The sequence below is a fragment of the Chiloscyllium plagiosum genome, unplaced genomic scaffold (genome assembly GCF_037043375.1).
Source record: "Chiloscyllium plagiosum isolate Xiang-an unplaced genomic scaffold, Cpla_swu_hap1 HiC_scaffold_53X, whole genome shotgun sequence".
Classification (NCBI taxonomy): Eukaryota; Metazoa; Chordata; class Chondrichthyes; order Orectolobiformes; family Hemiscylliidae; genus Chiloscyllium; species Chiloscyllium plagiosum.
Genome location: NW_028270191.1, coordinates 25,688,668 through 25,703,546, shown reverse-complemented (window position 1 = coordinate 25,703,546; position 14,879 = coordinate 25,688,668). Strand labels below are relative to the sequence as shown.

At 42.7% G+C, this 14,879-nt stretch overlaps 1 protein-coding gene across 5 annotated transcripts; it reads right to left on the bottom strand.

Moving 5' to 3' along the window:
* Positions 1-839: 839 nt before the first annotated feature.
* LOC122543274 (EEF1A lysine methyltransferase 3-like) lies at positions 840-13,067 on the bottom strand. 5 transcript variants are annotated; one of them, XM_043681753.2, is made up of 4 exons: positions 12,855-13,067; positions 11,050-11,322; positions 8,456-8,567; positions 840-3,078 (listed from the first exon to the last, which is right to left on the bottom strand). In XM_043681753.2, exons 2-4 carry the CDS (start codon positions 11,215-11,217, stop codon positions 2,639-2,641), a joined length of 720 nt encoding a protein of 239 aa, XP_043537688.2. In that variant the 5' UTR covers positions 11,218-11,322; positions 12,855-13,067; the 3' UTR covers positions 840-2,638. The 5 variants fall into 5 exon arrangements, with proteins under 5 accessions (XP_043537688.2, XP_043537690.2, XP_043537691.2 ...); XM_043681755.2 differs by having other exon boundaries at positions 12,860-13,067; XM_043681756.2 differs by having other exon boundaries at positions 12,889-13,067.
* Between the last annotated feature and the right edge of the window lie 1,812 nt (positions 13,068-14,879).

Sequence of the window (14,879 nt, the reverse complement as noted above, 5' to 3'; positions counted from 1 at the left end):
GTGTACCGTTCTGGTCCCACTATTACAGGAAGGATGTGGAAGCATTGGAAAAGGTGCAGAGGAGATTTACTAGGATGTTGCCTGGTCTGGACGGAAGGTCTTATGAGGAAAGGCGGAGAGACTTGGGTTTGTTCTCATTGGAGAGAAGAAAGCTAAGAGGGGATTTGATAGAGACATACAAGATGATCAGAGGATTAGATAGGGTAGGCAGTGAAATTCTTTTTCCTAGGATGATGATGTCAACTTGTACAAGGGGACATAACTACAAATCGAGGGGTGATAGATTTAAGACAAATGTCAGAGGCAGGTTCTTTACTCAGAGAGTGGTAAGGGCATGGAATATCCTGCCTGCCAATGTAGTTAACTCAGCCATATTAGGGCGATTAAAACAATCCTTGGATAAGCACATGGATGATGATAGGATAGTGTAGGGCGATGAGCTTAGATTAGTTCACAGGTCGGCACAACATCAAGGGCCAAAGGACCTGTTCTGCACTGTATTGTTCTATGTTCTTACCTAAGATAGAATAAGCTCTACAACTTTCCTCAGCACTTATTAACTAGAGAGGAAAGAAAAAAAAAATCAGTATAGGATGCCTTCTACAGTCGAATGGTCTGCCTCATCTCACACATGAATGAATATTTGGGCAAGGTATCAGAGGTTTTCTGGTATCTGTTGAACCTCACTTAGCAAGAGATATTACATTTATAGCAACAGTGACTATACTGCAAAAGTGCCTCTAAGTGAAACCCTTTGGGATATTCCAAGCATATGAAAGGTGCTGTAGAAATACATGTTTGTTCTTTCAATTTAACAAAATGACAACAAGATGTTTGAAATATTTTGTGTTTATGATTTTTTTTTGCTTTTTACAGACTAAAAATACTGAACAAGTTTCAAAGCATAACTGGTTGGAGGTGTTTTTCTTTGGCCATTGCAATACATTTTCTTGGTTCGGGAGTTAAAGCAAAAATAATACAAAATCGTTAACATACAGAAACTTGGTAACTGCATCTACACAAAATGCTGATACACAGTACAGAGAAAAAGGTATAGTTAACTTGGAGGCACTTTGATATTCTGTTCATTTTTGAGGAACTATTTATGTTCAAGAAACAGCCCTGAAAACAATTTCCATAAACATGATCATAAATATAATTATTTTTGGCAAGTGTTAGTTGGATAGCACTGCATCACAAAGTTGGTCTTTCAACTAACTTTGTTTAAATCCAGCACAGAATGGTGGAAGCAATCCTTCCAACTGACTTTTGTGAAACGATATTGTGGATCCAGTGAAAGCCGACAGTGTAAATTACATTGTAAAACTGAGAAAAAGTCAGGCTAGTGGATTAAGGATGCTTGCGTGAAGCATGATTTAAGGCACAGTATTGAAAGGCATGCAAAGTCAACATCAGACAGTTCATCGATTCTCTGAAGGTGAGCTGCCAGTGAAGATCCAAGGCTCAGAGCATGTTTTGGATAAAGATCAACCATTTAATACAAGTATGGAAAATATTCTCTTCTCCGGCATTGACATTCCTCACTGCAGCATAATTTCAATGTACATAATTTTGTTGTTTTCTGCATCCAAAATATATCTTCCTTCGATTAGAAAGATGGTAATGTACATAATTATTATCAATGTTAGCTCTCAGATTGTTCTGAGAGTTTTCCAGGGAGTTCCTATTTTTACAATCTCAAGGTTACAACTTTACTTAAATGTTAAATACATAAAAAGAAATGTTCATACAGAGTCATCCTTGGCAGCAATGGAGATTTTGGGGGTGTGTAGTGGTGGGAGAGAATGGGAGATGTCAGAGGAGTACAGCTTCGGGCTTCATTCTGATCTCCACCCCTTTATCAAACCACCTGCTGTGCTTTTCCACAATATACTCTCGACACCTGAGCTATGCTATCCACATATTAATGCTGCCTACTTCTTTGAGGTTTTAGAGGGCATGCCTTCCACCTAATCTCCCAAACTGGCACCCGCACTACAGGCAGAGAAGTGAGTTTTATGTTGATATATTTTGTGTACTACCAGCATTAGTCTCTGCTGAAGTGCAACTGTGAGAGATAACTGAATAACTGGCAGCAAGCAGACAATACTGAAAAATGTTGTTTCAGCCATCCGTGTTCATTCAGTTGGCCTTGTCACTCCACAAATTCACTCTCTCAGTAATGTCTTACTGTTTAAATTAAACCATGATGTTTGTTAAAAAAACAAACACACATCTGACTACTCATTGAGTTATTACAGCAAGGTTCTCAGCCAAAGAGGCAGTTACAACACTTTTATTAATTTCAGTCGCCTTGGGCCAAGGATAGGGTCGGAGAAGGAGAAACAACCAGCCAGGGATGGTTGAACTGCATGGGCGTTGGTTGCAATACCCTAAATAGTCAAATGGCCCCTTAACTCTTGTAACTGACGTGAAGAGTAGCCACTTAGCTAAGTTGCCATTGAAACAGATTATCAGCGAAATCCATTGAACTGCATCCTAGGAAATGCTACCAACTTCAAGAATTAAACAGGTTTTCACAAAAGGGGTTAAAAGGAAATTAGAAATATCCTTATCACAAGATAGAAAATAATTCTTCAAACCAAGTGTTACAAGGGTCACGTACAGACGGTCTGCCTCATCTTGAGAGTAAATGACAGATTTTTCTTGCTATTACTGCTCTCTTGACACTAGGTTCTTTTTTGGTTATTTTGTACAGGTTAATATTTTTCTCTTCATTCCTGTGAAGAAGTTGGCACTGAAAATGCTGGGGCAGGATCTCCTCATAGAAAGAGACAGTTGCATGCTCCCTCCGCATTTTGGAAGAGAGATAAATGGTGGCCCTCTGTGCACTAAGATGTTGCAAAGTATGGATGAGTGAAGTGTAGGTCTCAGGGAGATACACAATGTCAGAGCCCAGAACAAAGTCATAGTCAGTGGGAAAGTGACTATGGTTACTGCCCCAGGATAGGGCATGGACCCGGGAGCGATGAGCGCAGGAAGTGGGGATGTTGGCCAAGACGTTGTTCTCTATTTGTTTCAAAGCTTGTGGTAGGTCTGTGATGGTTACATCTCCACCTGATAAGTAAAAGAAAAAAAACATTTCTCCATTTATAATTACTCCTGAGGTTTTTGAAATCAGCAGTTTTTAAAAGAGTCGCCAAACCTAAAAAACAGCTTGCAATGATATAGCATTTGTAACATCGTGGAGAAAGTGAGGACTGCAGATGCTGGAGATCAGAGTTGAGCGTGTGGTGCTGGAAAAGCACAGCAGGTTAGGCAGCATCAGAGGAGCAGGAGCATATGCCCAAAATGTTTGACATTGAGCCACATAAGGAGAAAGTTGGAATTGGTGACCAAAAGGTTGATCAAAGAGAGAGAGGTTTACAGGATCCTAAAAAAGGAGGAAAGAGATGTAAAAAGATAGAGAATTTTAGGAAAAGGAATTCCAGAGCTAAGGATGCAGGCAGCATGAAGGCAATGGCAAAGTAATAAAAATCAGGGAGATACGAGGGGCCAAACCTAAGAGAGAAGAAGGGTCTGAAAGGATTGTAGGGCTGGAGGAGGTTATAGAGGTAGAAAATGGGGTGTGTTCAGGGAGTAATTTGAATGGAGAATAAGAATAAGAATTCTCAAGATATCCACAAAGTTTATTTCTTCTGGCCCAACACACTTTCTTCCTTTGCAGACACAAACCGCTCAGACAAATCTAGAAAGAGGTGACACAGATTTAACAATCAAAGCATAGAGAACTTCCAGATTTAGACATGTTGAAGTTTAACCAGACAGTCTGTGCAGTCCATCAGCACAGAATATGGGTAAGTGTACCCCTGCCTCACTGGCATGGATCACCCTTTCAGAGTGCTGGCTTCTATGAGTTGAAGGGGAAAGAATCCCAGTTTTCGGTGACAGATCTATCTTTTCTCAAGTTTCATTAGTTGGCTAGTCAATCGTCAGCAATGTCAAGTACCACACACCTGTGTAGTTCAGGTGCTAGGTTAATAAAGAAGAGGATCAAGTTGGTTGTAGGCTCCTACGGTGAACTGTACCAACCTGGAGCCATTACACCACAGGAAGGCATCTGTCACTGGTTAGTCAGCATTCTCGTCTCCACTGTGGCTGGGGAAGGGCAGGGTGGCAGAGGAAAGAAACCCGGTCTGGTTCAGAGATGGGACTGCGCAGCACAGGTACCAACACACACAAACATGTCGATAGAGTTTAGTGCCTTAATCAACGAAACCATCAGGAGGGATGACAATAACACGTAGATTATTGGAGGGGAACTGTTTAGCAAGCAAACATTTCCTTTATCATAGTCCCCTCTTCCAGCAACACAAAGCATGTCATTACTAAAAAAGCAAATGCTGAGAATCTTAAATAAAACAGAGAATGCTGAAACTACTCAACAGGTATTCAACATCCTTTGTGGAGAAAGAAACAGTCCAAAGATTATTGACCTACAATATTAGCTCTCTTACTCCCTCCACAGAAGCTGCCAGCACTACAGATTTCTTCCAGCACTCTTGGTTTATATTCCGTACACCTTGCTTTGTTTTCCTGATGATTATGTCTGCAGTAAGTGTGTTTGGTTGTGAATCCTATTAGATTGCATGGATCAGTTGGAGCAGTAGTTAGAGGCAATGAGGAATTTACAGGAGTTGGGGGCGTGATGGATGGCAGTTATAGAAAGGGGGAAAACCGCAGATATAGTCAGGTAGATGGGTTACCACCAGGAAAGGTAAGAGAGGTAGGCAGATAGCCACAGCAGATTCCTGCACTATCTCAAACAAGTACGCTATTTTGGAAAATGTAAGGGCGATGGACTCTCAGGGGAATATAGCACAAACAGCCAAGCTTCTGGTACAGAGAATGGCTCTAATGTAGTAAGGGGTACGTCACGTTCCAAGTGATCGATTGTGATAGTCAGAGGCACAGACAGACATTTCTGTGGCCAGCAGCGAAAAATTAGAATCGTGTGTTGCCTCCCTGGTGCTGGGATCAAGGATATCTCAGAGAGTGCAGAATATTCTCAAAGGGGAGTGGGACCAATAGGACACCATTGTACACATTGGAATGAATGACTTGGAAAGGGAAAAGGATTAGATTCCTAAGAGAGAATAGAGAAGGTTAGGCATGAATTTAAAAAGGAAGTCCTCAAGGGTAGTAATATCTGGATTACACCCGGTGAGGGTAGGAATAGGAGGATAGAGCAGATAAATGCGCAGCTGAGGAGCTGGTGCAGGGGAGATGGGTTCACATTTATGGATTACTGGAATCTCGTCTAGGGTAGAAGTGACCTGTATAAGAAAGAAGAATTGCACCGGAATTGGAAGGGGACTAATATACTGGCAGGGAGATTTCCTAGAGCTGCTTTGGAGGATTTAAACTCGTAAGGTGGCAGTGGGGGGGGATGGGGGGTGGTACTCGGAGATAGTGAGGAAAGAGATTAGTCGGAGATTGGTACAGTTGGGAAAAGGAGCAAGCCAAAGAGTCAGGGCAGGAAGGAACAAAGCAAAGAATAAAGTAGGACTGATAAATTAAACTGCATTTACTTCAATGCAAGAGGCCTAAAAGGGAAGGGAAGGGAAGGTAGATGGACTCAAGAGCATGGTTAGGAACATGGGACTGGGATAGCAAAGCAATTACAGAAACATGGCTCAGAGATGGACAGGACTGGCAGCTTAATGTTCCAGGATACAAATGCTACAGGAAGGATAGAAAGGGGGGCAAGAGAGGAGGGGGTTTGGCGTTTTTGATAAGGGATAACATCACGGCTGTACTTAGGGAGAATATTCCTGGGGATACATCCAGGGAAGTTATTTGGGTGAAACTGAGAAATAAGAAAGGGATGATCACCTTGTTGGGATTGTGCTAGAGACCCCCTAATAGTCAGAAGGAAATTGAGAAGCAAAATTTGTAAGAGATCCGAGTTATCTATAAGAATAATAGGATGGTAATGGTAGGATATTTTAAACTTTCCAAACAGACTGTGACTGCCATAATGTTAAGGGTTTAGATGGAGAGGAATTTATTCAGTGTGTACAAGAACATGTTCTGATTTAGTATATGTATGTACCTACTACAGAAGGTGCAAAACATGACCTACTCTTGGGAAATAAGGCAGGGCAGATGACTGAGGTGTCAGAGGGGGAGCACTTTGGGGCCAGTGACCATAATTCTCTTTGTTTTAAAATAGTGATGGAAAAGAATAGACAGGATCTAAAAGTTAAAGTTCAAATTGGAGGAAGGTATTAGGCAAGAACTTTCAAAAGTTGATTGGGTGCGGATGTTTGCAGGTAAAGGGATGGCTGGAAAACGGGAAGCCTTCAAAAAAAGTGAGATAACGAGAATCCTGTATATTCCTGTTAGGGTGAAAGCAAAGGCTGGTAGTTGTAGGGAAAGCTGGATGACTAGAGAAATTGAGGGTGTGGTCAAGAAAAAGAAGGAAGCATATCAGGTATAGACAGCAGAGATTGAGTGAATCCTTAGAAGAGTAAAAAGGCAGGAAGAATTTACTTAGGAGAGAAATCAGGAGGGCAAAAAGGGGACATGAGATAGCTTTAGCAAATAGGGTTAATGAGAATCCAAAAGGGATTTTATAAATACGTTAAGGGCAAAAGAGTAACTAGGGAGAGAATAGGACCCCTCAAGGTTCAGCAAGGCAGCCATTGTGTGGAACTGCAGGAGATGGGAAAGATACTAAACAAGTATTTTGCATCAGTGTTTACTATGGAGCAGGACATGAAAGATGTAGAATGTGGGGAAGTATATGGTGACATCTTCAAAAATGTCCATATTACAGAGGAAGTGGTACTGGATGTCTTGAAATGCATTTTAAAAAGTGGATAAATCCCAGGAGCTGATCAGGTATAACCAGAACTCTGTGGAAAGCTAGGGAAGTGACGGATGGGCCCCTTTGTATATTTGTATCATTGATAGTTACAGGGGAGGTGCCATAAGACTGGAGTTTGGCTAATGTGGTGCCACTATTTAAGAAAGGTGGTAAGGAAAAGCCAGGGAACGATAGACCAGCGAGCCTGACATCGGTGGTGGGCAAGTTGTTGGAGGGAATCTGGAGGGACAGGATTTACATGTATTTGGAAGGGCAAGGATTGATTAGGGATAGTCAACTTGGCTTTGTGCGTGGGAAATCATGTCTTGCGAACTTGATTGAGTTTTTTTTGAAGTAGTAACTGAGAATTGATGAGGGCAGTGCAGTGCACGTGATCTATATGGACTTCAGTAAGGTGTTCAACAAGGTTCCTCATGGTAGACTGGTTAGCAAGGTTAGATCACCTGGAATACAGGGAGAAGTAGTCATTTGGATACAGAACTGACTCGAAGGTAGAAGACAGAGGGTGGTGGTGGCGGGTTGTTTTTCCAGACTGGAGGCTTGTGACCAGTGGTGTGCCACAAGGATCGGTGCTGGGTCCACTACATTTCGTCATTTATATAAATGATTTGGATGTGAACATAGGAGGTGTAGTCAGTAATTTTACAGATGACACCAAAATTGGAGGTCTAGTGGATAGTGAAGAAGGTTACCTAGAATACAACAGGATCTTGATCAGATGGGCCAAGGAGTGGCAGATGGAGTTTAATGCAAATAAATGTGAGGTGCTGCATTTTGGAAAGACAAATCAGGGCAGGACTTATACATTTAATGGTAAGGTCCTGGGGTGTATTGCTGAACAAAGAGACCTTGGAGTGCAGGGTCATAGTTCCTTGAAAGAGGGGGGTCTCTCAAGTAGTATAGTGAAGAAGATGTTTAGTATACTCTCCTTATCTATACAGTACATTGTGTGCAATTCTGGTCTCCTGGCTATAGGAAGGATGTTGTGAAACTTGAAAGGTTTCAGAAAAGATTTGCAAGGATGTTGCCAGATTTGGAGGGTTTGAGCTATAGGGAGAGGCTGAATAGGCTAGGGCTGTTTTTCCCTGGAGCATTGGAATCTGAGGGGGTAACCTTATAGAGGTTTATAAAATTATGAGGGGCATGGATAGGGTACATAGACAAGGTCTTTTCCCTGGGTTGGGGGAGTCCAGAACTAAAAGGCATAAGTTTAGGGGAAAGATTTAACAGGGATCTAAGGGACAACTTTTTCACAGAGGGTGGTACGTGTGTGGAATGAGCTGCCAGAGGAAGTGGTGGAGGCTGGTACAATTACAGCATTTAAATGGGTACATGAATAGGAAGGGTTTAGAGGGATATGGGGCAAGTGCTGGCAAAGTGCTAGATTAGGTTAGGATATCTGGTCAGCATGGAAGAGTTTGACCGAAGGGTCTGTTTCCGTGCTGGACACCTCTATGACTCTATGTATAAATTAAGAGCCAGAGTTGGCTACCCAGCCCCTCTCGCCTGCTCCATCACTTGATGAGATCATGACTAATCTGATTGTGATGCCAAATCCCCATTAATTGTTTGCCCCGATAAAATTTCACTTTAAAAACTTACCCAAGAGAACAGCAAGAATCCCCACAATTCCAGTGCCTGCACCCAGTTCAATCACCTTCCTCCCACAGAAACTCATCTTCTGTTTCTCAAAGTACTGACAAAGAGCCAGACCCTGAAAACATCACACATTTATATTAGAACAAGTGAATTTCAAGGGTGACATGAAGCATTGCAGTACCAATAGATAGTGCCAGAAGACAAGAGAAAGAACAAAAGGATTTGCATTTATGTAGCATGTTTACAACATCAGCACGTCCTAAAGTGCTTTGCAGCCAAGTAAACACTTTTGAAATGCAGTCACAGTGTGATGTAGGAAATGTAATAGTCAATGTGCACATAGCAAGCTTCCACAAACAGCAATCTGATAAGAGAAACATCAGAAAACAGGAGCAGAAGGAGACCATTTGGCCCTTCAAGCCTGCTCTGCCATTCATAACAATCATGGCTGATCATCCAACTCAATAGCTTAATCCTGCTTTCTCCCCATAACCTTTGATCCCATTCACACCAAGTGCCATATCTAGCCACCTCTTGAATACATTCAATGTTTTGGCATCAACTATTTCCTGTGGCAATGAATTCCACAGGCTCACTCACTGGGTGAAGAAATGTCTTCTCATCCCCATCCTAAATGGTCCACCTGGAATCCTCAGAGTGTGACCCCTGGTTCTGGACACACCCACCATCAGGAACATCCTCCCTGCATCAACCCTGTCTAGTCCTGTTAGAGTTTTATAAGTCTCTGTGAGATCCTCCCTCATTCTTCTGAACTCCAGCGAAAACAATCCTAACTTAGTCAGTCAGTCAGTCAGTCTCTCCTCTTACATCAGTCCTGCCATCCCCAGAATCAACCTTCACTGCACTCCCTCGAGAGCAAGACCATCCTTCCTCAGAAGAAAGCCAAAACTGCACACAATATTCAAGGTGTGGCCTCACCAAGGCCCTGTAAAACACATTCCTGTTCCTGTACTCAAAACTTGCTGCAATGAAGGCCAACATACCATTTCCCTTCTTTACCACCTGCTGCAACTGCATGCTTACCTTCAGCAACTGGTGCTCAAGGACTAATAAATCAGATTATCTGATCATTAAGTGTTGGCTGAAGGCTAACTGTTGAGGCTACTTTTAGAATACTGCGTTCAATAATGGTCTCCCTGCGAAAGGAAAGATATTGCTAAACTTGAAAGGGTTCAGAAAAGATTTACAAGGATATAACCATGATTGGAGGGTTTGAGTTATAAGGAGAGGCTGGATAGGCTGGGGCTGTTTTCCTTGAAGTGTCAGAGGCAGAGGAGTGACCATAGAGATTTATAAAATCATGAGGGGCATGGATAGGATAAATAAACAAGGCATTTTTCCCCAAATTGGAGAGTCTAAAACTCGAGGGCACAGGTGGGGGGGGGGGGGGGGGGAATAGATTTAAAAGGGACCTGAGGGGCAACTTGTTCATGTAGAGGGTGGTCCTTGTATGGAATGAACTGCCAGAGGAAGTGGTGGAGGCTGGTACAATTGCAGTATTTAAAAGGCATCTGGATGGATATATGAATAGGAAGGGTTTAGAGGGACGAGATCAGTTTAAGGTATCTGGTCGGCATGGCCAAGTTGGACTGAAGAGCCTGTTTCCACGCTGTACAACTCTCTGACTCTAAGTATTGGCCTGGACACTGGGGATAATTCCCTTGCTCTTCTTCAAAACAGTGTCATGGAATCTTTTGCATTCATCTAGATAGGGTCAGACTTGGTTTAATGCCTCATTCAAAAGGCAACCCCTTTGAAAGTGCACTACTATACTGCAATTGTCAGCCTCAACTTTATGCTGAAGATTTTGGAGTAAAACCTCGAATCTTCTGATAGAGGCAAGAATGCTTCCACTGAGTCACTGCTGATACCTACATTCAAACAGCTCCATATAATGAGAAGGAGTGATTGGTGGGGAACAGAAGTAACCAGACTGATTTCCCACTGGTCAGTTCAGTGCAGAATTGATTGAAGTCAGGTAAGAAAGAACTTTTTTTTTTAGATAACCTTGTCGTGACTTCAGGATGTCGCAAAGTGTTTCACAGTCAACAATTTACTTTGAAACATATTCCGATGTACGAAAATGTGGCAGTCAATTTGTGTATAGGAAAGTCTCAAAGACCAAAGAGATGAATGGGTGCATTGGAAGGGGGAAAAAAGGGAGACATTTTGGCCCTATATTAGTAGAACCCTCCCCATCGCCAATCTTTATTGGCTAGTGGTGTGGAATCCCTTTTATCCATCTGAGCAGGCAAACAGGGCCTCAGTTGGATGTCTTTTCTGAAAGATTGCACCTCCAATAGTTCGGCACTGCAAGGCTAGGCTATGATTATGTGCCAAAGTCCTAGATTGGAGCTTGAAACCATACCTTTCCCACTTAGAGGAAAATACGGCCAGCCTATAAGTTAAAATATTAATGGGGCAGATAAATAAATGAGATGTAACTAGCTTAATTTTCGTCTATACAAAATATATGGACAAAGTACAGGCAATAAATGCTAGCCTGCCAGCAATGTCCATGTTTCACAAGCAAATTAAAAAAAAATACACACACACACACACGTCCCAAGACTTACGGCATCCCACACGAGAGCAGCAACTCCCAGACTGGCGCTGAAGTTTTGGGTGATCTTTAAAACATGCCCACAAAATTTGTAACTGCTCTCTTCTGTGTAATAATCTGAAAAAAGACCATCATCCTTGGGGAAAACAGAGCACAAATGCTCTTCCACCTGGGTTTGCATTATCTTCCCTAGCCGAACAATCTTTCGCTGATCGATGAATACTTTTCGGTCACCCTTGCCTCCACACCAATTGCAGGATGAATTAGTTCCAAGTTGTGTTTTATTCTGTGAAATGTAAAACAAGGAAAATATGAACATGTCACAATTCACTTTGGAAGAGGGACAAATTTTAAAATATTCAACCTGATCCTATGTGTAACACAATGAGGTTTGATGGGGATATCTGTGTTTCGTTGCTACATTACTGGTGTGTTTCAGGCTACTACTTGGGTAAGCAAGAAAAACAACTAAACAAGCTGATCCTGAAACATTTAGAATTTCAATAAGTCCTATGGATCAGTAGCTGCATGTAAATTTCTAGCTCTTCCCAGGGTGAGGCCAGGAGATTAAGTCAAAACTACCATTTTTTTTAAGAATCAGGAGATCTTGAAGTATAACAGATTCACACTAACTGCAAGATTTCGTTAGCAAGTTTGCAGGATATCTCTTCAAAAGCTCAAACTATTGATTTAATATACTATTCATGTTTTGATTTAGAATATCAAAGGATGGATGTGCTGGTCTTGGAGGGGGGTCCAGAAGAAATTTATAAAAAAAATAATCCCAAGAATGAGGAGCACTTGAGGTCAAAGGGTCTGTACTCGATGGAGTTTAGAAGTGTAAGGGGGATCTGATTGAACCTTAAAGAATTTGGAGAGACCTGGAAAGAGTGGACATGAAGATGATGTTTCCACAAGGACCCAAGGGCACAGCCTTAGCGTGAAGGGATGACCCTTTAGAATTGAAGTGAGGAAAACTTTCTTCAGCCAGAGGGTAGCGAATCTGTGGAACTCATTACTGTGAAGGCCAAGTCATTGCATTAATGACAGAGAGAGATAGGTACTTGATTAGTGAGGGGTCAAGGGTTACAGGTAGAAGGCAGAAGAATGGGGTTGAGAAACATACTAGCCACGATCAAATGGCAGAGCAGACTCAATGGGCCAAATGACCCAATTCTATATTTTATGGTCTTACTCAGATTGTTGAAGCAGACTATCAAAGCTTTTCATCTTGTACTCATCAGAACATAATTGTAATCTCAAATTGGAACAACAATTTATACAGCATGAGAAGATGGTACCAATTGGTTGGAAAGTGTACTACGATTGATAAGGGTATTCAGAAACACACAAGTCTTACAGTGTAGAAGGAGACCATTGAGCCTGCACCAGCTCTTCAAACAAGCATCATTACCAAATACCAATCTCCTGCTTTTTACTTATATATTTGCATGTTACTTTTAGCTAGATACTGATCCAATACCCTTTTGAACGCCTCAACTGAACCAGCTTTTACATTTCTAGGTTGTGGAGAATACCGCAGGCAACAATTAACTACAACCATTCTCTTATGCTGTATAAACTTTTCTTCCTCTTGAAGTTTGATATTCTTGTGATTTCGTCCTAACAAGTGCAAGACGGGAAACCTCAACAGAATGCCTCTTTATTTCAACAATGCTCAAGTTATCTAATACCAAGCAACAAATTAATATACTTATATACGTTCTGGAACACTTCTACCACAAATCTCTAAACACAATAATTTGTAATTCTACGATTAAACCGCATCCAACATAATACTAAAACAGTCCGCCGAACCTTACATACTGAAACCCGCTGTGGGCGGGTTTACCTCCGATTGATCCGTTCAAGAGACTGTATGTGGCCAGCTGCCGTTTCTGATTGGTTGATCTGGCTGCCAGTCACCCGCTACTGATGAAGTGCGGTTCACCTTCCAATCCTCCCGGCCAATTCCAGATGTGTATGTAAATTTGTTGGGTTTGTTTTGGTATTTAAAGTGGAACCTCAGTTCGTGAAACGCTGATTCGCTGGTGACAAACCTAGCCAACGGAAACGCGATAGGACCAAACTTCTCTGCTAAGAGCTTTTCGAAATCGCGTCACGTGAAGATGCAATGTAAACAGCGCCTACTGCTGGCTGAATCCAGCTACCGACAGGGCAAGAAAATAATCTCTCAAAATATGACGGTTAGCTCATACATCTTCCTGGCGTTTATGGATGTAGTCTTCAGATGATTTGGAGAAGGGTCAGAGGGTACAGATAATTGGTTCGTGCACTCCCTAAACCTTTGCTCCTCACTTCAGATGCCCCTTAAAACCTATCTCTTTGATCGAGCTTTTGGACACCTGTCATAAGAACTCCTTCTTAACTGATGGTGTGAGGTCAGTACTATATGATTCTCTGAATCTTTTGAGATTATTGAGGACACTGATCTAACATTTTGGGGAAAAGGAGACAAATCTGCAAGTATTAATAAAGGAGAAAAGACCCAGATGGGAATGGGAGTTATGTACAGGCCTCCGAGCAGTCGTCAGGATGTGGGGAAGAAAATAAATCAGGAGATAGAAAAGGCATGTAAGGCACTATTACATTAATCATGGGGGATTTCAATATGTAGGTGGTCTGGGAAAATCAGATTGGTAGTGGACCCCAAGAAAAGGAATTTCTGGAATGTCTACGAGACTTTTTTTGGAGCAGCTTGTGGTAGAGCCCACTAAGAAACAGGGAGAAAGTGAGGACTGCAGATGCCGGAGATCGGAATCGAGAGAGTATGGTGCTGGAAAAGCACAGCAGGTCAAGCAGTATCTGAGGAGCAGGAGGATCAACATTTGGGCATAAACCCTTCATCAAGAATGAGGCTTGTGGGCTGGGGTTGGGGGTGGGGGGTAGCTGAGAGATAAGTTGGGGGGAAGGGAGCTGAGAATGCGATAAGTAGACGAAGTTTGGGCAGACGGTGATAGGGTGGAGCGAATAGATGGGAAAGGTGATGGACAGGTCAAGAGGGCAGTGCCGAGTTGGAGGCTTGGGACTGGGATAATGTAGGGAAAGAGGAAATGAGGAAACTGGTGAAGTCCACATTGATCCTGTGTGGTTGCAAGGTTCCAAGGCGGAATATGAAGTGTTCTTCCTCCAGGCATCGGGTGGTAAGGATTTGGTGATGGAGGAGGCCCAGGGCCTGCGTGTCCTTGGCAGAGTGGGAGGGGGAATTGAAGTGTTCAGCCACAGGGCTGTGAGGTTGGTTAGTGTGGATGTCCCAGAGATGTTCTGTGAAACAGTCCGTGGGTTGGCGTCCTGTCTCCCTGATGTAGAGGAGACTACATTGGATGCAACGGATACAGTAGATCACCTTCCACCCCACCAACCTCCATATACATCACATCATCCTCCGCCACTACCGCCACCTACAAACGGACCCCACCACCAGATATATATTTCCATCCCCACTCCTATCAGTGTTCCGGAGAGACCATTCACTCCGCAACTCCCTTATCCAATCCACGCCCACGCCCCCACCAGCCCACACCCCATACCCAGCACCTTCGCCTGGTACCAGCAGGAAGTCCAAAACATGTGCCCACACCTCATCCCTCATCTCTATCCAAGGCCCCAAAGGATCCTTCCACATCCGACAGAAATTTACTTGTACCTCCACCAATGTCATCTACTGTATCCGTTACACCTGATGTGGTCTCTTGGCCTGTCCAAGTCCTTCTGCAGTCTCCGCACTTCCTCAATACAATCCATCTCTCTACCTATCTTTGTGTCACTTGCAACTTTGATGAAGATGCCCTCATTCTTTCACCTAGATTGTTAATGTATAAT